General features: G+C 48.9%; 3 protein-coding genes across 3 annotated transcripts; 2 read left to right on the forward strand and 1 right to left on the reverse strand.

Moving 5' to 3' along the window:
* Positions 1-5,755: 5,755 nt before the first annotated feature.
* PtA15_15A149 (uncharacterized protein) lies at positions 5,756-6,543 on the forward strand (the record flags this gene model as incomplete). Its single annotated transcript, XM_053163325.1, has 4 exons — positions 5,756-5,992; positions 6,140-6,229; positions 6,306-6,383; positions 6,448-6,543. The coding sequence occupies 4 exons, from the start codon at positions 5,756-5,758 to the stop codon at positions 6,541-6,543; spliced, it is 501 nt and encodes a 166-aa protein (XP_053027312.1).
* Positions 6,544-7,039: 496 nt separating this feature from the next.
* PtA15_15A150 (uncharacterized protein) lies at positions 7,040-8,032 on the forward strand (the record flags this gene model as incomplete). Its single annotated transcript, XM_053163327.1, has 2 exons — positions 7,040-7,342; positions 7,529-8,032. The coding sequence occupies 2 exons, from the start codon at positions 7,040-7,042 to the stop codon at positions 8,030-8,032; spliced, it is 807 nt and encodes a 268-aa protein (XP_053027313.1).
* Positions 8,033-16,827: 8,795 nt separating this feature from the next.
* Positions 16,828-19,936, reverse strand: PtA15_15A151 (uncharacterized protein; the record flags this gene model as incomplete). The annotated part of the gene is made up of 7 exons (XM_053163328.1): positions 16,828-16,867; positions 16,934-17,019; positions 17,288-17,440; positions 17,506-17,596; positions 17,731-17,786; positions 17,850-18,116; positions 19,820-19,936. The coding sequence occupies 7 exons, from the start codon at positions 19,934-19,936 to the stop codon at positions 16,828-16,830; spliced, it is 810 nt and encodes a 269-aa protein (XP_053027314.1).
* Between the last annotated feature and the right edge of the window lie 820 nt (positions 19,937-20,756).

A 20,756-nucleotide genomic window follows, 5' to 3' on the forward strand; every position in this document is an offset into this window, starting at 1 on the left:
AATGCGTCACCGGCACCACGAGATTCATCACCACAACAAAAAGGAGGATTCCGGCAGAGCGATTTTTCAGGAAAGGCAAGGCAGATTAGTTTTGAAAGACTCAGACATGACAAAAGAACAGGAAGTATTGGCCATTGAGGAGTCGCCATTAACCTACTCAAATAATGAATCACAAAATGAAAACGAATTTCAAATTGATCATATGTTTTGCCAGCCCACAAAGAGAGCCGTAGATTTCTTGACGGCGGCATACAAGAAGGAACCACCCAAGGAAGTGGAGGACAATGAATCATTGCCGCTTCGTTATGAACACAGCCTTTGGTGGATAGAAGATAGGATTTTCGTTCCCCTATCCCTCAGAACTACAATACTAAAGGAATTTCATGATGATATCTCTGCAGGTCATTTAGGATCTTTAAAAACCCTACAGAATATAACTTGATCATTCACTTGGCCAGGAATCCGGCGGGATGTTATTCAGTACACGAAGTCTTGTTTGTCATGTCAGAAGGCGAAACATTCCACGCAGCACCCAAAAGGTCTCATGATCTCACTGGCAATTCCAAAGCGCCCCTGGAGTGTCATCAGGATAGATTTTGTAGTAAAACTTCCCGTTTCACTAAAGTTTGATTCAATTTTAGTCATAGTGGATCATTTTACAAAGGCAGCACATTTCATACCGGCATGTGAAACTTGGACGGCTGAAGAATTTGCTTATACATTCTTAGATAGGTTCATAAGGTACCATGGGTTACCGGACAAGATAGTGTCAGATAGGGGTTCAATCTTTGTCTCACGGTTCTGGAAGGAGGTTCAGCGTCTTCTGCAAATTTGACCAGCACCGTCAACAGCTTGGCACCCAAGAAAGGATGGACAAACCAAAAGAACAAATCAAACAATGGAGATGTACATTTGTCATTTTGTGGCCAATAGACAAGATGATTAGGTACAGTTGTTACCAATGGCGGAGTTAGTATTTAACACTTTGGTTTTGGCTTCAACAGGATATTCTCCATTTTTTGCGCAGTTCTCATTTCATCCTTGTCTGAATACCTTGATAGGAGGCTCCAGTGTACCAGCAGCAGAAAATTTAGTGGAACAACTGACAGAGGTGCAAGATTTGTTACAGGAATATCTTAAACAAGCAAAGAAGACTCAGAAGGAATATTTTGATCAAAAAGTTTGAGAAGGTCCGGATTTTAAGTCAGGGGATTTGGTATGGTTGTTAAGAAAAAACATAGCAACAAAACAACCGTCAGGAAAATTAGATTTTAAGTGTTTGGGCCCTTTCAAAATAGCTAAGTCTTATGGAAATGAAGTGTATCAATTATCCCTTCCTCATGACTTGAAACGTATTCACCCGGTTTTCCATTCATCCCTTCTGGTTCCTTATGTCAATCCCAGCTCTTTTCCGGGAAGAAAAGGTCCTCTGGCGCCGCGGCTGTGCAATGCACCTCCAATCCAGTATTACAATGAGAATGAAATTGAAGCTATCATTGGATACCGACGGGAAGAAAAGAATATCCACAAATATTTAGTCATGTGGAGGGATGGGGCGACGGCAGATAACTCTTGGATTTGGGCAGGACATATGGGCAAGACCATGCTCCCATATATGAAAAGATTTCACAATGAAAATGGAATTTCTCCAGTGCGACTTACGGCTGATAAATACGTAAAAATTTCTTTGCAGAGTACATGGCAGGTCATTTTGTCAAACTCAGGACAACAACCGACGAAACAAAAGAAAATGAAAAATCAAAAGAAAAAAAAAATACGTAGTTATGGGGTTGCAATGTTAGACGGAAACAAACAATAGAAACAGATCCCTTTGAAGATTATGATATAGTTCCCTTATTTACAAACCTCTACACAGAAACACTCATTTAGATAATCTATCTTTCTTAAAGAATTCTCTCAAATATAAATAGTCCCTTCAGATTGTAAACTTTTTCCTTTTTTCTCAAGAGACTTACTTTGTTATTTCCTATTAGGGGGGTTCACAATTAAAATTTGTAAAACTTTAGGACCCATTTTAACCTGTTTATGAACATATTTTTGAAAAGTTGATAAATTGCACTGAATGATCAGTCACACCTTTTTCTGGACATCTTGCCAAAATTTTAAAATTATGTTCATAAAGGCCTTAAATTGACCTCCAAAGTTTTATAAAATTCAATTGTGAACCCCCCTATTATCTTTCAAAAATCATCAACAAAATTCCAAAAAGAAAGCAATATAATTTTATATTTTGCATCTCGTAAAATTTAGTACAAAAGTTATGCTTGTGTCAGAAGTCAGAAAAGAAAGTTTAAGTCAGAAAGTACAATAGTTCAAAGTCAAAGTGCAAAAGTAGCGGTTTCTTTACACAGAATTGGTATCCTCGGATGATCATCACCAGGAGCCCCCGTGATCCATTTGGTGGAGAGCACGTGAACCTGTGGACCAGCAGCCGCTGGTCCCTAACTCAACACAAGTCCCCCACTTCGGAGGGCCCTGGTGCAGCCTGGGCTGGCGCAAAGCGCGACCTCCGAAGGAGGGACTTGGGACTAATGTCCACATTTTGGCCTGAGAGATTCCAATCTTCCAAATGTTTTTGCAGGCAATTTTGTGCCTTTTGATTTTTGACCCTGTTCCCAAAGGGCCCCAGGCATGCCCTTTGGATCATCAAACTCGTCTCCCTCTTCCCTATCTTTTGCCACTAAACATGTTCCTGGAAGTCTAACCATTGTTGCTCCATGACCCTTCAAAGTTCCTTGAGCTGTATGCTGTGCGGATTGAACTGACCACGGAAAACAGTATGGTTTCTCAATTCAATTACACAGGAACCAGGCTCTCCATGCTCTGGTTAAGATGCCTTGGCCACTGCAGCCCCTGCATTCAGTCCTCATCATGAGGACAGGGACAGGAAGCCAAGATGTTCAGCTATCTTGACCCTTCAGGGCTCCAGCAGAGGCTGCCTAATTTTTTCTGTGTGAAGGGCAAAAGGAAAAAATGGCATAAAAAGCCACAAAAGCCCCAATCTCTCAGGCAAGAAGTGTGACATAAGTCATAAGTCCCTCCTTCGGAGGTCGCTTCGCTCCCCCAAGGAGGGACTTACTTAAGTTAGCGCTGGTCCAACCTCGCGCAGGGGCACTACACGCCGGGGGTACTTCCTGGCAAGCGAGTTCGTGGATGCGATGGGCGACGCCAGCTTTGTGAAACCCACGTGGATTTCACTGTGCCCGCCATTGGTATCACCAACCCGTTGAAAATGGGTGGAGACAACAGGATACCCAGTTGTCTCCACCCTCCCGGGGTCTCCTTGTGATAAACTCACGGTGGAGCCGACAAAACCACAAAATGTGTTCGACATGATTCCCACGTCGTTCCTACAAACAAGGATTCCACGGCTTCCCCTTGGGCTCCCGGTGGAGCCAACAGGAACCTCTATTTTTGTTCAACGGGATATCCTCGTCGTTCCCACAGACGAGGATTCCACGGCCATCCCTGGGCTCCTGGTGGAGCCGACAAGAACACAAATTGACGGGATCCCCACATCATTTCCCTGGGAAAACAGATGAGCGGGCTTGCAAGTCAAACCAGCTGTTAATTGCAGTTTGTCAGTCTCATCACTGCTCACCCAGTTAGGTTCCCGAACCTCCAGAATTCAACAAGTCCCACGCAATCAGCCCCTTGCAAGGGCAAAGGGAGTTCGCAGACTTCAAAAAATCTTGAACCAATCTTTTCATCCAGAGTCCTCTCTATTTGAATCCCTCCTACACCAACGTCCGGCAAAGAGAAGCTCCTCGACCAGTTCCTCTGACAAGTCTTCCCCCTCGCCATCCTCTTCCTCTGACACCGGCGCCACGCCACCTAGAAATACCCAGAAACCGACATCACGATCTGCTGTTCGTCATAAGCCTAGCCCTTTCACTCCCTGGCAATCCATATCTTTGCTCTCCACACTCAGCTACAATGATCAGCTCTCTTCAACCGAGAAGAAGCTGGTGGGAGTGGTTCTGGGTCTATTGGCTACTCAAGTGAACAGATGGGTGCGTCTGTTTCTTCCCCCAACATGGCTTGGAATAGTTTGCTGAAATACTCTGGGATAGATTCACAGTTCTGGAATGCTTGTGCAAGGGAACTCAAGCGCTCAAAGAAGTACTGTGCGCCGGCCAAGCTGGAGCCTGGGTTGTGCGTATTGGATCCGCGCAAGGGTCAATCATCAACGACGCCAGAGTTTGTTGACAGCCCTGCTAGCGGCCCGCAGAAGGTCCACATCGACCCTTGCCTGTTCAATGAGAGTGCAGGGATTGTGAGCAGCAGCACTTTACCGGCTGCTCACAGTACGGCCACCTGTCCACCAAGAAGTCAATCATTTCCTGTAGAAAACGAAGCCAATTACCAGATGTGCGCGCTTGCGCCGGGGCTTTCATTTGCCCTTGATCGATGTCTCTCCCCTCAAGTATTACGAAAGGACGCCCTTCCAACTGCCCATCACTTTCCCTTAGCTCCCCCTCTCTTGTCCACCCATCACTCCCATCGTCAGCCGCGTTACCATTGCCACCAAGCCCAGTGAAGGCCGGGGACACTGCGAGTTTGGTCTTCAAACACATAGACTTCTTCCCGACGGCAAGGGCTTCTCAACCACCCAAGACACCATTGCCTTCATCTGCCGTGTATACTTGCCCTTCAACCAGCAGCCTGGCACCGTTGACATCCCTTATTACCAATGAATCTTAAATGTTTTCTTTTTTATTTTCCCTTTTTCCAATGTTTTCTTTTTTTCTTTTCTCCCTTTTTTCAGTGTTTATTTTTTCATTATGTTATCCTTCCTTGTTCCTCCACCAACAATGCAATGCAGTGTGTGGTGCCATATTCTGCTATATCTTGATCCGGAGGATTCAATCCGCTCCGTACCGGCGACCGGAGCCACGCCATCCACAACGGACCACCTGAACCCGTGGATCCCACCAATGAGCCACATGGAATCCACGGGTGCAGACGGCGTTTCCATTTGTGTGCCCAACGCTTCGGTTGGGATCACGGTGATTCCTCGGGGAGCCCACGCATCAAGTACACGTGGGCCCAACCTTTCCGTCGGTATCACGAGGAGTCCTCGGGGGGCCCACGGAGAGCTGAAAGCACTCGTGGAATCCTTGGGGGCATCACGAGGTGCCCTCGTGATGCAGTTGGTGATGCCCACAAGGGCGTGTGGACCAAATGCCGTTGGTCCGACCTTGCGCACCCCTTCACCGTGGGATCCAAGTGGATTTGCGGTGGGCCCCACGTGGAGGGACTCCCCGGGTGTACGGGGAATCCACGAGGATTCCTCGATATGTCCTCGCCGAAGGACTCCCCGGGTGTAGCTTGGAGAAGGGGATCAAGCTAACTTAACATAGTCCCTCCTTGGCGGAGCGAAGGAGCCCGGGACGGCATCTCCCCTCCACAAAAGGAGGGAATTTTTATCACCTTTTACTTAATAAACCTTTTTACTACCCAATCCACCTCATCCACCTCATCAAGCCTGATCAGCGCCAGGCTGCACATTATCAAATAGCATGCTCTGCAAGTCCTCAGTCTCCAAGCATGGGACCAGCACGCTCCGAGCAGAGCACTTACCACAACAATATAAATATTTATTTAAATACGCACTCTTCTCATCCTCAACTCACCCCGCCATCACCATTCCCTGTTTCCTTTCCTACACCAACCCAAGGGAATCTCACTTTGACAGATTCCATCCCACTTGAACCGGCACAACAGAGAAGAAATGTTGACTACTCGAAATGCAGCCCACGCGGCAGCCAACAGCATCGCTGCCGCCCGGTCACTTCTCCAGCAACGGCGCGCTCGCACCGCAGAGGAGGAAATCCTTGGGCTAACTCATCCTGGACCAGCAAAGCCAAACAGACGACAGCGCCGGTCTGCCTCGACAAAAGCTAGCGAGCCTCCTGTACCCGCACCGGCCGAAGAACAAGAACAGATCCAACAAGACCCCGGGCCCGAGGTGCTCCAACAGGACACCATCATCGTTGAAATGCAGCCGCCGCCTGCCCCACAGGTTGCGTTTTTCTTCACAACAGATTAATTAATGTTTTTTCAGTACTTACACCCTCCATTGTTGGCCTCTGATCCATCATGCTACGTCTCACAGGCCTCCATCTCAAGCAAAGCCACCGTCCGGCCGGCCGACTCAAATGATCAGCCTCAAGCAGTCGATCCTTCCTCTCAGCCCCAGCCCCAAGTTCGTGTCTCATTCTTTTCCACTGATGCATATACGCTCTCAACCTGCCCCTTGCCTGGTTCACCTCACTCTTCAGATACAATCGTGGGGTCCAGTCCGTAACGACCCCGTACCCAATCCTTTTGCGTCCATTGCCAAGCCTACCAAAAGCCTTGTAAGTCTGTCCATCTGATCTCCTTCCTGGACCAACATTGACAATCTTGGTACCCCAGTTTCAGTTTGCTTCTGGCGTCCCGACCACCAAGCCCGAAATCAAACCATTAGAGGGAAGCCAATTCAAAACCTCAAAATTGACAGAATGCACCTACCATTAGCATCCAGGCTCATATGTTTGACTCTTCATAACAGGCCGGCAGTCAAGTACCGGAGCACGCATTCCCCGGGCTGGCCAGTCTACCGCCAAGGGACTCAACCTACATAGCACAAAGACATGAGATGATTACAAAGACGGCGACAGCGGTGATGGCCCACATGAATGGGCAAGATTTCTTGCGTTTGGACTACGTCAATATACTAGGAGGCATGTTAGTGGATCCAGAGATGCGCACATGACTTCCGCCGGTGCTAGTCGAGCAATACGACGCAGCGGCCCAAGGCGAACCAGCGACGCTCTACAACAATGGCCTGATTGAGAGGTTCATCCATGCTACCAAACGGGCCACCGATGTGACGGCCCAAATCATGTTGACCAACAAGAATGCCCGTCGGCAGCGCCGCGCACGCAAGGCTGTCAACGACCCAGTCCATCACCATACAAAACACCCATCATTGCTCACTTGGGCAAACCCCTTGATCTGACTCCGCCCGTGGATGGCCGGTCCCAGCCGTGACAAGCGCAAGGACTCCAGAAAAGAGTTCCTCAACCACCAACAAGCACAGGCCTCAATGGCCGCCAGGCAATCCCGACCCATGGTCTTCTCCGAGCCCCTCACAGAGGCCAACCTCAACCGCTGTGCACAGACCCATCAGAACAAGGGGAAGGCCAGAGAGACGTCTGGCCTCCGCGAGGAGGACAGCTCGGGTGTTGTGCGCACTGCCAAGGGCGCCGTCCGCGCAGCACCTTACCCCCGCCGCGCTTTGGGCGAAACGCGTGCTCAAAGCTTGGCCGCTGAGGTAGCGGCGGTCTATCCACATTTCGAACCAGGGCCTGATGAATCAGGCTATTTGGTCTAAACAACAGGTGATTTTACCCCTCTCTCTCTCTCTGAACTTACAAAGTGATTTGGCTGCAGGAGGATCACTCAAAGGTCGGGAGCTGACTGGATCTTCTGCGTTTTCTGCTTGCAATCACTAGAACAGCAACAGTCTGATGCCCAACAAATGGGCGGATTGACGATGGATCAGATGAGGCGGATGCACGTACCCAGCACAGCCAAGTATGAGTACATCAAGAAGGCCGAGGAAGTTCTGGCCGATATTGGGCAGCGCAAGGGGCCGGAGGAAGCTGCTCAAGTGCGCATGGGCCTTGACCTTCTGAACTGTTACAATGTGATGAAGCGGAAGAATGTGGACTTCTTAACGAACGCCCTGCTTGAGCACCTCTCCCAGAGCTCGCATTGGTCAAACAGCCAGATGGTCCCGTTGACTCAGGCCTCCGGCCGCCCTGCTCCTTTGAACAGCCCGCTTGTCCCTGGGCCCCAGGCTTTGAGCAGCCATCTCATCCCCGGGCCCCAGGCCTCCGGCTCCAAGCTGAAGATCCTCGCCAACATCCTCCCGCCGCCCGATCAGTCTGCATCCACCACACCTTTGGATAGTGCACTGTTCTTTTTCAGGGTCTTCAAACCTGACAGCTCCAGTGGCTAGTTTTCACGCTTCTTTGATGATGCCGTTGACTTTACCATTACAACCTCTGCAAGGATCTATTGCCCATCCTAGTGACCCCACGACTCATGCGGAACCTGTTCCTTGGCAGTGGCTACGCTCCCACAACTGCCTACTGATATTCTTTTTAGTTTTTTTTTTATCTGTTATTTGTTTTTTTGATTGTTTTCATTGAAAAGATCCTGGAGAGAGGGAGAGAGAGAGAGATGAGAGACGTACAATGGGTGCCATATTTGGTCAGAACAGGGGCAATCCTCAACTCCCAATGCGAAACAACATCAGAAACCTCAGCAGCTGTGAACCCGCAGCCGAGTTTGTATCTATGTGAGACAGACGCTTGCCAAGCGGTCCCTGGATGATGGGCATGATTGGTGTGGGAGAGGCAAACGCAGAAGAGTGGACAAGGCTCGAGTACATGGAAAGGATTGCCTGTGGTCAAGGCAGTCAGGAAGCCGGTTAAGGACACAAAGGTCAACGGGTTGCGGGAGCTCTCACACTTGATCAAGCTGATGATCTTGCCTGGTTGGTGAGCATCCATTGAGTAGCATTAACCAGCAGCCGACTGCACTAGGTTGAATGGGAGCAGGTGGTCACCGCGGAGGACTTGACGGGCCCAATGAGTGTCGGCGAGGCGCATGGTGGTAGCGATGGTAGGCTGGCATGGGGGAGCGGTTGGTGGTGGCAGTGGCAGATTGCTCTGAGTCGCTGTTAGCATCTCAAAGGAATCTGCTGCTGGTGGTGGGAGTTGAAGGTAGTCTGAAGCAGCACTCTTCAAGATGCGCAACAACAGAATGGCCTCAAGAATGAAACAAGAAACAAGACTAACCCCTGATTACAGGGGTGCAAACAAAGCCTACAGCCGTACAGCACAAACCCCTGCGGCTGTGCCAAGAAGAAAGAAATGGTACAGCAAAAATCCCTGCGGCTGTAGCGAGGTCCGATCTAGGGACCTGTGATACATGAATGTATACATACAGTCAAGACTATGTTCCAGAGATGTCTGTCCAATTACCCATTCGTGGTGAAAGCAAGCTCACAGGGCACTATGTGGCGGGGCACCGGGGCGCCTGGGGTGTACCATTTTGTAGTGCGCAGCAGTTGGAAACTGACATGCTTGCTGAAATTGCTGATTTCAATGCAGCTACACCACGGCAGTCCACCGACGTCGGGTTACCGATTGTTTTTGCGGGCAGTCTGACCCTCCCCAACCCCGCCAAACCTTGTTGGTTGCCGCTGTTGTGCTGCCAAGGTTTGCAGCCACCCTGTTGGCCAGCCGACAAAGGCTGTTGTAGAAGAAAGCTGATCAAGTGTGAATCTGACAACAAGAATCACGCCGCTGATCAGCTTGAAGCACGCTCGGTATTGGTCCAACTCTTGGTGAGGAAAGAGTAGAACCGGTACCGGGCGGCGAGCTAGACTACATACAACATGGCCGCAGCCGCAGTAGCTCGATGACATGAATAGATCTATGCATAACTACATGATGATTTGTGTCGCCCTGATTACCGTGGTTTGTAATCTTGGTACTCCCAGCTCCCAACATCCCCCCCCAAGATTACAAACCTTACGCCCTCATGCCAAGGGTTTACAACACTGCTTCCATCTTGTTGGGTCCAAGTTTCTTGGTGAAAATGTTGGCCTGTTGTGTTTTTGCGCTGGTCTATTGAATCTTGATCTTGTTTTCCCGTACAAAATCATTAATGAAGTAGAACGCTCGGATTAGGTATCTTGTTTTCTTCTTGGACGCATTATCACCTGCAATCAACACTGCCGCTTCATTGTTGCAAAAAATGTTCATCTTGACCGTGTGATTTAGTTCTTCAAGTACCATTAATAGTCCTGCTAGGTGTTGAGCTCCTTCTGATAATGCCACGTACTCCGCCGCAGACGTCAAGAGTGCCACCACCGTCTGTCTCTTCGCACCCCACGCCACCGAGTCTCCCAAATGCTTGATGACAAATCCCGAAGTTGACCGCTCATATTCCCCGCCCCAATTCGCATCTGACCACATGTCCAACGAGTTGCCTTTTCCTTTCAAAACTAGTTTCATCAATGTCAACCACTTCACGTAGCCTACCAAGAAATCTAAAGCTTTCCAATGATTTTGCGAAGGGGCTTGCGAGTACCGAGCTAGCAGATTAACACCATAAGAAAGATCTGGTTGTGTTCCTGCTGCTAGGTACATAAGAGATCCTATGATGGACCTGTATTGGGTTTGGTCTATTGGCTCTCCTGCGTTGATTTCGAGGTTTGTGTCCGGAAGTGTACTGCATTGAGTGAAAATTTTGCGCGGATAGTCTTTGAAAATTTGCTGTGCCAATTTCTCCTGATCTAACTCCACAATGCGGCCTGTAATTTTGATGTTGAGTCCAACTAAACCGCAAACATTGTTGGGCCATTTTATCTTGAGATCCTTTGTAATTGCGTCTTTCAATTCCTTCATCAAACCGTTGCGTGAAGCCACTACTAGTCCATTGTCCACATGAAGCCAAAGAATGATCAAGTCATCTCCTCTTCAATAGATGCACAACAATTGTTCAAGCTCCAAAACCGCAAAGCCTAAGTTTTCCATCTTGCTCTTGAAGAATAGCCACCAGCACCTAGCGGCTTGCTGCGTACCGTACATGGCTTTCTTGAGCTTCAAGATTTTTCCTTTCAACTCAGGTCTGATCTCCACAGGCGGCTGCACTTAGACTTCTTCATCGATCGGACTGTATAGGTATGCTGAGCTGACGTCAAAAGTGGCCATGGGGTAGTTATGTTTCATCGCCAGTGAGATCAGCATCCGCAGTGTTACTAGGGAAGCGGTGGGAGCGTATGTTTCATTGCAGTCGCATCCCATCACTTGATTAAATCCCTTTGCTACGTATTGAGCCCGAAAAATTTCTGGGTCGCCTTCATGTTTGCCTGGTTTGATGACAAAAACCCAACAACAACCAAGGGGTTCCACCCCGCTGAACGGTTTGACAACATCCCATGCATCAAGTTCGAAAAACTTGTTGACCTCATAGTTTGCTGCTTGAATCCACTTTGACGCCTCAGGAGCCGTCAAAGCCAACTTGATGTTCTTTGGAAGTCGCCTATCATTAGTTACTGGTAGGTTTGACCAACGGTGAAACTGATACTTTACAAGTATCAGTATTGTGTGTGTATTGTATCGAAATTCATGTATTTTGGATGTATCGGTTATCAGATACAATACATGGTTTTCCAAAACTGTGTATTTGGGTGCCCAATACAATACAATACAGCATGTATCAGGGGAAATACATGCTGTATTGTATTGAAATACATGTATTTGTGATGTATCTGATATCAGATACAATACACACTTTTCCAAAACTATGTATTGCCAATACAGATACAAATACACGTATTGTATCAGTTTCACCGTTGGTTCGACATCGCCTCTTGTTTGGATTTAGCATTCACTTCTGTCTCTTCTTCTCCGAGTTTCAGGACAATTTGATTTAAGATCATGTCCAAATCGCCTTTCTTCGGAGTCTTCTTCTTAACCGGAAGGTTCTGGAACTCAGGGAAGATGACCGATGTCGAATGCAGTATGTGCCCATCGCAGTTCGAGTGAACAAGACAACCACCTTCCAAAGCCAACGGTGGGCCGCCACGCTACAGTACGCTACAGGGCCACTTAGCGTTAGCGTAGCGGCAAAAAGCGCCTGCCCATTTTGAGTAGCGTTAGCGCGCTGTTAGCGCTGCTACGCTGCGCTACGTTTCAGCGGCGCTAACAGCGCGCCAATTTTTTGTTAGTGTTAGCGCGCCGCTACAGTCACTACGCTACGCTACGCTGAGCTACAGCGCTTTTAGGGGAAAAAAGGGCCTTTTTTTCAGCTAAAAGCACTGTGGCGCACCGTAGCGCGCGCTCTTTTGCGCCCTGCGTGTGTAGTGTTAGCACAATTGCGCGCATCTGCGCTAACGCTACGCTAACGCTACGCTAACAGCTAAATTAGCTGCGCACCCTTTGCGCGTAGCGTTAGCGCAGAAAGGCGCAATTCCGCTAACACTACGCTAAAATTTAGCGCAATTCTGCTACCCTAACGCTACGGTTAGCATAGCTGGCCCACCGTTGCCAAAGCCGGATAACCAATCAGTTGACCCTCAATTGCGCGTTGGGATAGCTTATCTCTCTTTTCTTTGGGAACATGTACAATTGCTTGTGCTCCGAAGGGGTAAAGAGCGTTAGGGTCAATTACAATCCCATATAGAGCGGTAACCGGACACGAGTCGATTTTCTTGTTTGAGATCCCATTGTGGATATGCGCAGGTTGTTTATATGCGTAGCTCCAATAAGGTCTTGGCATCTGGGATTCATGGAGCATTGTTCTTGCCATGTCGCCTAAGGTGCGGTTAACTCGTTCCGCTTCGCCGTTTTGTTCTGGGCTATACGGAGGAACCGGTGCTAAGCCTACGCCCAAAGGGATCAGGAGCTTCTTCAACGACGCCGTATATTCCGGCGCATTGTTGCAACGGATGTTCTTGGGAAACCGGCCAAAAGTATTCTTCAGGTGGTTGAGCCACGACATAATTTTGCTCGGTACTTCGCTTTGTTCAGTCATTACATCACACCATACGTATGTTGAGGCATGGTCTCTCATGGTCAACACATATTGTTTTCCAGAAATGTCGTGAGGGAATGGGCCAGCTACATCTGACACAAGTAGGTCGAGTGGGTTATCACGCGGTATGAGGGAGTTACCGCCGGGGGACTTCTTATTGATGCTCTTAGACTTAGCGCACTGGGTGCAGAAGAATGACTCCCAGGTCTTGCCTTGTACTTCATTGGTATAGTGCTTGTTGAGCTATTTCCGAACAACTTCTTCGGATACGTGACCAAGTCTGCGATGCCATAAGAACGGGTCGAAAGACGGACGTTGTGTAACTTTATTCAATTGCAGTGATTGGTTGAGATGGGAAAGAAACCAGCAAAAATTCTTGTACAATGTATTGAAAAGAACATTGTTTGGACTAGTTAAAATTGCTGATCTTCCTTGGAAGTTAAACGTCCAACCCGCCTCGAGGCTCCGTCAAGCGTTGTGGTGATTTATATAGGCAAGCGCGGTAGAATTTCCATGCGGGGATAGCGCGGGCGGGAATGCACAAAGCCGCTCAAGCAGCGTGCATTCCGGTGACATAAGCACTGAGGATGAGGTCAGGAAAGCACGCTAAGAAAGCTTACGGAAAGTCACGCGCGGACTGGGATGCACGGATTGCGGATTGCGGATTGCGGATTGCGGATTTTGGATTGGGTATTTGGATTGGAGCGGAAAAGACAGGGCTGGACTGCGGCGGGACTACACACGTGGACTGGTAGCAGTGGCGCGTCAGCGGGTGAACCACAACAGCCAAAGCGGGTTCCACCAGCGGGTGGAACCGGGGTGGAGGCGGTGGTGAGAGAACGACTGATGGAGGCTAGACAGAGGACGGTGGGAGGAAAAGCGTCGGAGAGGAGCGGAGTCTGTGAAAGTGACAAGCGGGATGGCGGGTGGAGCTGGAGGACTAGTGCGGGATCGGGTGGGAACGGCAATGTGCGTGGAGGGAAGGACGGGGACGGACGGATCTTCTTTCTCTTCTTTACCATATCCTATTATTGATTTCTTACGGTATTACTCATCATTGTACTTACAACTATGGACGTACTAGAGTTATTAGGAGATTATTGGGATCTTATCTTTACATTGAAAGTTACTTGCGGATTTGTGCTTACAAAGTGCGGAGCTTTATTTCACTTGCGGATTATTACGCTATAGATCAGGCTCAGTAGAGGAGCGCTGAAGACTAGTGGAAAGTAGCAGTGCGGAGCCAAGTTACCGACAATCACACAGCCCGGACATCAATATTCTTGAAGGAGGCGGTTAGCGGTCATTCTTCAGCAACTAACCAGCCTTCATTCTCACAGGGTCCCACTGAGAGGATGATGCCGTCAACTCCAGGACAGTAGTATAGGTCCTCAATAGTCACCTTTCCCTTTGACTTTGGGATTGAAATTGTTCCTTTGAAACTGACATCAACGGAGCAGTCAGCCACCGCAAGCAAAATCTTTCTGGGTTTGTCAAGTTTTTCACAAGACGTATATAGATCAAGTGTGCCACTCACGTGGGTCGACGCTCCTGAGTCGAGTAGAATTTTGCCGTCGCTCACTTCTGGGACATCCAGCTGGCGTAGGCGGTTGTGCTTGCCAAAGGGTTGATCCGGGGGCATCATGTCCATCTGGTGGAGGCTTTATTTCTCCCGATGCAACGTCTTCCCAAAAAGCTTGGCAGTTGTTGTACCAGTGCCCGTCCTGTTTGCAGTAGAAGCACTGTATGCCCCATTTGCCTGTGAGGTTGCTGTTGAGGGGAACACCTCGGAAAGCCATTGCCTTTTCAATCGACAATTGAGGTTTGGGTTGAGATGTTGGTAACCCATTCTCCTGAGGTCCAGGTCGCCGAGTGTTCTGAGGAAACTGTTGAAGGTTTCGACAGTGAGGCGGAGCATATCGGCCGGTGTTTGCGCGAATAGCATTGATGGCGTCTAGGTCCATTGGCACGTAGGAGTCTTCTGGTGTTGCACTAGATTTTGTTTGTGATTTTCCAGTTGCAGCTTGAATCATGGTCATCACATCGTTCAAGGAAACAGCAGTTGCCGTCTCAAGCTTCTGGCCAACTACGAATTCGAAAGTCTTTGCATCAATCCCTGCAGGCACCAAGAAACTGTGTTGTAAGCAAAGTCCACCCATTTCCTCAAAAGATATCTTCAGTTGGGTCATTTCGGCCCAAATTTTGCTCCACTGCGCCAGGTCGGCGTCGGTTCCTGGGAGTGATCTGTTTGCCATCAAGTCGGTGAACTGGCTGACAAGATCAAGTTTGTGTTGTCGGTCGGATCAATTGCATTAGCTCTTGAGGCTTGTGAAGATTGTCCACGGGTCGTCCGAATTATTTCCATTGACGATATCCAGGAGAGATGTCTTGATTGTGGAACGCAAGAGACAGGCAATGGCCGCTTGATCCTTGGCCGATCTCGAGTTGAAGTTTGATTCCAATGCAGTGAACGTATCGGCGTTTTCAAATACATATTTGAGGGTTTGGTTGATTTCACAATCCCAGACCTTGAAATTGGCTTTCCCTTTTGCAAGTCGAGTTTTTTTCGGGTTGTGCATGTAGTGTAGCTCAAGGGGCTTCTTGTGGAAGCTGATGAGGACGCTGTTCCCTTCAGATTGTGGTACAGGTGCAGGGATCAGGAGCGATATTCGATCCATCTCGGCTTTCAGAGGAAAGTAGTCTTCCGCAGATGGTTGTCCAGCCATTTTGACGTCTACCAAGGAGGATGATTGCGCAGGTTGGTTGAATTGTTCCTACGACCTTTTCTGATTCTCTTCAAATTCTCGGATTGTCCAAAGTCTTTCTTCTTCTTCCTTTTCTCTTTTGATCCGTTGTTTCTCTAAAGTTTCTTTAATCACTTTTTCTTTGATTTCTTTTATCTTTCCTCCTTTTCCAACCATTCAATTACTGGTCTCCCAAGAAATGAATTTGATACACGGTTAGAGGCTGGTAGAAAACGGCTTTTAACCTATAAGAAAGCTGATAGAGTGTGAATCTGACAACAAGAATCACGCCGCTGATCAGCTCGAAGCACGCTCGGTATCGGTCCAACTCTTGGTATTGATTACTAACCTGACGACAAGAATCACACTGCTGATCAGCTCGAAGCACGCTCCGTATTGGTCCAACTCTCAGTGAGGAAAGAGTAGAACTGGTACCGGGCGGCGAGCCTGACTACATAAAACATGGCCGCAGCTGCAGTAGCTTGATGACATGAATAGATCTATGCATAACTACATGATGATTATAGTTATGTATGTGTTGCCCTGATTACCGTGGTTTGTAATCTTGGTACTCCCGGCTCCCAACATGTCGCATGTCCGACCGCCAGCAGGGGCAGGCCTTCGTCGTCCCAACCCTCGTGAGATACTTCCTACCAATCCCTGAGATATTGCGAGGGAGCGTCCCGCGGTTGGCCTGCCCCGTCCTCGGCGTCACCCCGCCCCATGGGATGGGCAGGCAACCGTCAGGCCACCATCCTGAGGGGCCTGTTCACACGGCCGTGAGATGGGGACCTGCGGTCAGGGCGCCCAGGGCTTGCCGTCAAGACAACCTGCCAGCTTGACCGGATGGGGGAGCGGATTGGTCAAGCGGCTCGACTGATCTGCTGTCTGAGGATTATAGGATGGATGGGGGAACTGCTTGACTGATCCGGTGTCCCAGCATTAGAGGACCGTTCACTCATGTCCAACGGACTACCGGAGCATGCCATACTGCTCAACCGTCCGGATTACTTGCAGCTGAACATTTGGTTGGACAGATAATCAATTCATAGCTAGTGACCATGTTTATATACAAGAGAGCAACCCCTGTCAAATAACAGGGCGGGACAAGAGAGATAAAGAAAGGACCCTGGATGGGAACCTGAGTCGTGTGATATAGAGGCATACAACAAGAAGTAAAGAGAGAGATATAACACCCCAACATTTGGTTGGGGTAACAGACAGGCGCAGTTCGGATGACTTGAGCAATATGCGGATGGGGACCTGAGTCATGTAGAGGCATAACAACAAGTAGGAAAGACGGTGACAGACAGGTGCAGTTTGGACGACTTGAGCGATATGTTGGAGAGGGAGTTAAGCGGCGGGTGTGCGGTTCAAGACATCAACCTCAGCTGCAACCTTATCAGGTGTTGGGAGATTGAATCCTTCAAGCTCAATGGCGTCAATCATTTTGAGGCCATCAAAATTTGGCATCCATCCGCATGTAGAGGTTGATGCGCCTGAAATTGATTAGCCAGTCAGTTTTAGGCCCTTTCATTCAAGAAATATAAAAGGATTTTACTTACGCTTGAAGCTCCACTGGACTCAATGCGGCAAGCATTTCAAGGTGGCGATCAATGGTCTCCCATTGAGATGTAACCTGTGCACGGGACTGGCGAAGATAGTGGTCGACCGCGAGGATTTGCAGCAACGCAAATTGTACCTTGACTGTGCGGCGGTTGATCCACGGCTGCTTGTTTGTTCCTGGTGCAACCTTGTGGGCACGGGTGAGCGCTCTCTCAGCCAGCACCAAGAGTTCTCCGAGTTGGGGAACTGGGCCAGGTGCTCGTCGGTGTGCGTCTGGTCGGACTTGTGTCAAGAGCTGTCTCAAAGGTCAGCTCGCTGTGTGGTTGGGTTGCCAATTAGAAAGATCCTCTTACTATGTTGCGCAAGGTGGTCCGTTTGTGTTTGACCATGGTACAAAGGAATTGGTTCAGGCCTTGAGCATGCTCAGTGGATAGCGTGCCGTTGCTTATGACTCCACGTGGTAGATTGGTGTCCCGCCATTTGGCCGGCTTTGCAAGGACGTGCGCCTGATTGATCACAACCAATAGCAGTTGTCAGTTTCTGATTAGCTACAGTATTCCTATTAACTTACTCGGATTAAGTGTAATGGTGTGTTGTTGATCACACCACCGTTTGCAAAGTGCATCTTGACATAGGAATCCATGTTGGGCAGTTTCATGTACCTACGAATCTTGTGGCGTACATATTCCTACACAGGTACTTCAGTTTACAGGTGAGACTAGCCAAATGTTGCAGGTGATTGACTCACTTTAATGACAGGCCCGTATATAAATGGACCGGCTGGATTTGGGCTCACGCTTTTCCCTTGCGGGCTATGATGAGCCGGATCACATTGGCCAACACTTGTGGCCCCTTTGTTTTATAAATAGGATGTTTGTTAAAAATCTGGTACTTTGAAGTGACTTGAGTACGTACCTGTAAGAGCTCATAGACTTCTACAGCAGTTGGGTTCACATTGACATGCGTAGGCATAATGGGGCTGACGGCATTGCCGACCGGGTCATCCGCCTCAGGATCGGGTTTGAGGTCATTTTGTTCGTCTGCTAATTGCGGGACTCGTCCATCATTCAAGTGGCCCGTTTCTCGCGGGACAACCCTGTTGTCCAAGACATCCAACGACCAGCTGGGCCCGAGATTATCTGTGTAATCAGTATGCTCGTGGTATCCTCCCAAGTCTGGTCCCTGGTAATTGAGGTCAGTCGGGGGGTCGCCAGCCCCAGTATCTTGTGTCAATATCTCCAAGCAAGGATGAGGGTTGTGGTGTGGATGTTAACGGGCTATGTAAAGTTAAATTGAAGTATTCAGTAATATACATCTCGGATTTCCATGATGAATGACTTACGGTTGGTTGGGGGGGTGCGCATGGGTCCTACTATGTACAAATAAACCATGAGTCATTAGCCAAAATATATGCCAGTAACTAACACACCATTGGTTGCTGGTGACCCCATTGGTGCTGCCATGCCAACATTGCCTGATAACGTAGAACCCAGAAGAGGTGATGAAGAAACTCAATTGGGCGTCATCTGGTTGAGCATACTGGCTTGTGAGTTAGGCAGATGACTGGAAGGTGTGCGATGGTTGCTATGGTGGTACATCTGGTGCAACGCGTGGAACTGGAGGTCGAGGTCCAGGTCGGGGCAGTGGCAGTAGCAGCCTGACTTATCACGAGTCCCTCGCTTCAGAGGGCCCTGGTACAGCCTGGGCTGGCGCAGAGCGCAACCTCCGAAGGAGGGACTTGCAGGTAAAGCCAAGAATTTGGCTTGAGAGGTTTCAGTGTTTTGGTGGGAGTTTTTCCCCGCTCCCCTTTCAGGGGTCTTCTACTTGTGTATTTCTGTCCTGTGGTGCCAGATTAAAGGCCTGATTTTTATCTTTCTTTTGGTGTCAATCACCACTTTTTCCCCCTTCACAAACTCCTTCCATCCACCTTTGAAGTTTGTGATTTTTTTGTGTTTGGCCAGAAGTGTGTATGCAAATCCCAAGAAGATCCATTTGGACTCAATTTAAATACAGAACTCCATCATCCATCCACCTTGACTGCTGAGCAAGGGCAACACTCTCCTTCAAGTGTAGATATCACAAAAGTGACACTACATTGAAGCTGAGATGCTCAGCTATCCCGTGTACTTCAGCTCGCTGACTCACAATGAGTGCGCGCTGTGTAATGTAAATTTGATTCAAAAAGTTGGCCAAAAGCCACAAATTTCCTGAAGCTCTCACGCGGAAAAAAGCCGATAACTCATAAGCCTCCCATTGGGAATGGGAGATGCTTCGCAATCGGGGTGCTCCGCACCCCCAGTCCCGGTAGTTAAGTCAGGTAGCAGCCATGGCAAAGTGTTACCTTGGAATTCCAGCCCCAAGCACCAGGAAAAAACAATGATCACTTGTCTGCAAGTGACATAGCAAAGTACAAAGGGGCCTTTGTAATTTTTCATGTCACTTGCAGGCAAGTGATCATTGTTTTTTCCTGGTGAAGTGCACCATCCAAGCGTGTATTTTCTCGTTCAAAAACAATAATAGGCTCGCAGCGTCACAGCCTTGGCGCTTCTTCAATCAAACACCTCCTTTGTGTAAAAGAGTGGTACCAAAAATTTAATGAGATGATGGACTTGACCTCAGTTACACTCAAAAAAGTCAACTATAATTGCTCGGACAATGATGACTCTGATGATGTAACCCGCTGTTCCTTCTCATCTGTTTTTATTAATATATGTATCTCTTGATTGCATCATGTAACGTCTCTTTCCTTCTATATGCTTATCTGTTCTTATCTACCAAATATTATGAATGTAAATAAATACATTGCTTGTTAAGTTGTTCCGTAACTTCTCACCCAAAACAGTCGGGGATTGGCGGGTACATGTGAGGTCGCCCGTGGCCCGTACCTGCCGTACCCGACCCCATAACCGAGACTCTGGAGCCATCCCGTGGCCTGTACCCGCCGGGTCGGGGCCGGTTATACCCGCTGGGTTGGGGTACGAGTTCCAGCGCGAATCAAACATGTCTGATGTGCTCCCAGCAATCCCCGCGCACACAACCAATGTGTGCTCAGCGTTACCAATCAACGACCGAGCGGCTTGTATCATCTCCCAGCGATCCGCAGAGGCTGAGGAAGTCTTAAGACCGAGCCCACCTAATATCAGATCGCACTGTTCATCGCCGATCTGCCCTTTGGGATGTGCGAGGCGAGTTCAAGAAAGGCATCCGGACTAACTTAGCTCCTTGTTCGGAGGGTCCCTGCGGGACGGCGCTCCCCCTCCAATAGAGGGACTTAGTTAAGTTAGGCATCCGGACGGGCCGTTTGTCCAAGCCGCCAGGGCCGATGGACTCAAGATTGAAGGTAGGAAGGAGTTTATGCTGCTGATCAGGCACAGCTTGACTGGCTTCAGAATCCCTGTCATCAGCCACATCAGCCCCACTCCTCAGAGGCCCAGCAGCCCCAGTGGCTTCAAATTCCGAGGCCACAACGGTCCGTCAAAGGCCCGCAAGATCATCGCCGATGTACTTCACCTCGAGCGGGGATCGACTCCTGGATGCAGCCGGGACCATCCTCAACTCAAGGTGCCATCAAGACCTTGAGTCAGCCGGGCGGCAAGACTCGGCGATGGTGTAATGGACAGGCGGGGCCCCCTGCCGGGGCGTGGCAGGTCACCAAGACAATGCGGAAATCTAGTAGAGAAGAGCAAGGTTTTTTTTTTTTTTTAGAGAGGGGAAATGCATTTAGGCACACCATTTGCTTGGTAGTGTGGGACTCGGGGAAACCCCCCATACCCACTAAAACCCCTCTAACTTACCTCCAACTTACCTCTCTGAACTTACCTA

Source organism: Puccinia triticina, chromosome 15A, assembly GCF_026914185.1.
Source record: "Puccinia triticina chromosome 15A, complete sequence".
Taxonomy (NCBI): domain Eukaryota; kingdom Fungi; phylum Basidiomycota; class Pucciniomycetes; order Pucciniales; family Pucciniaceae; genus Puccinia; species Puccinia triticina.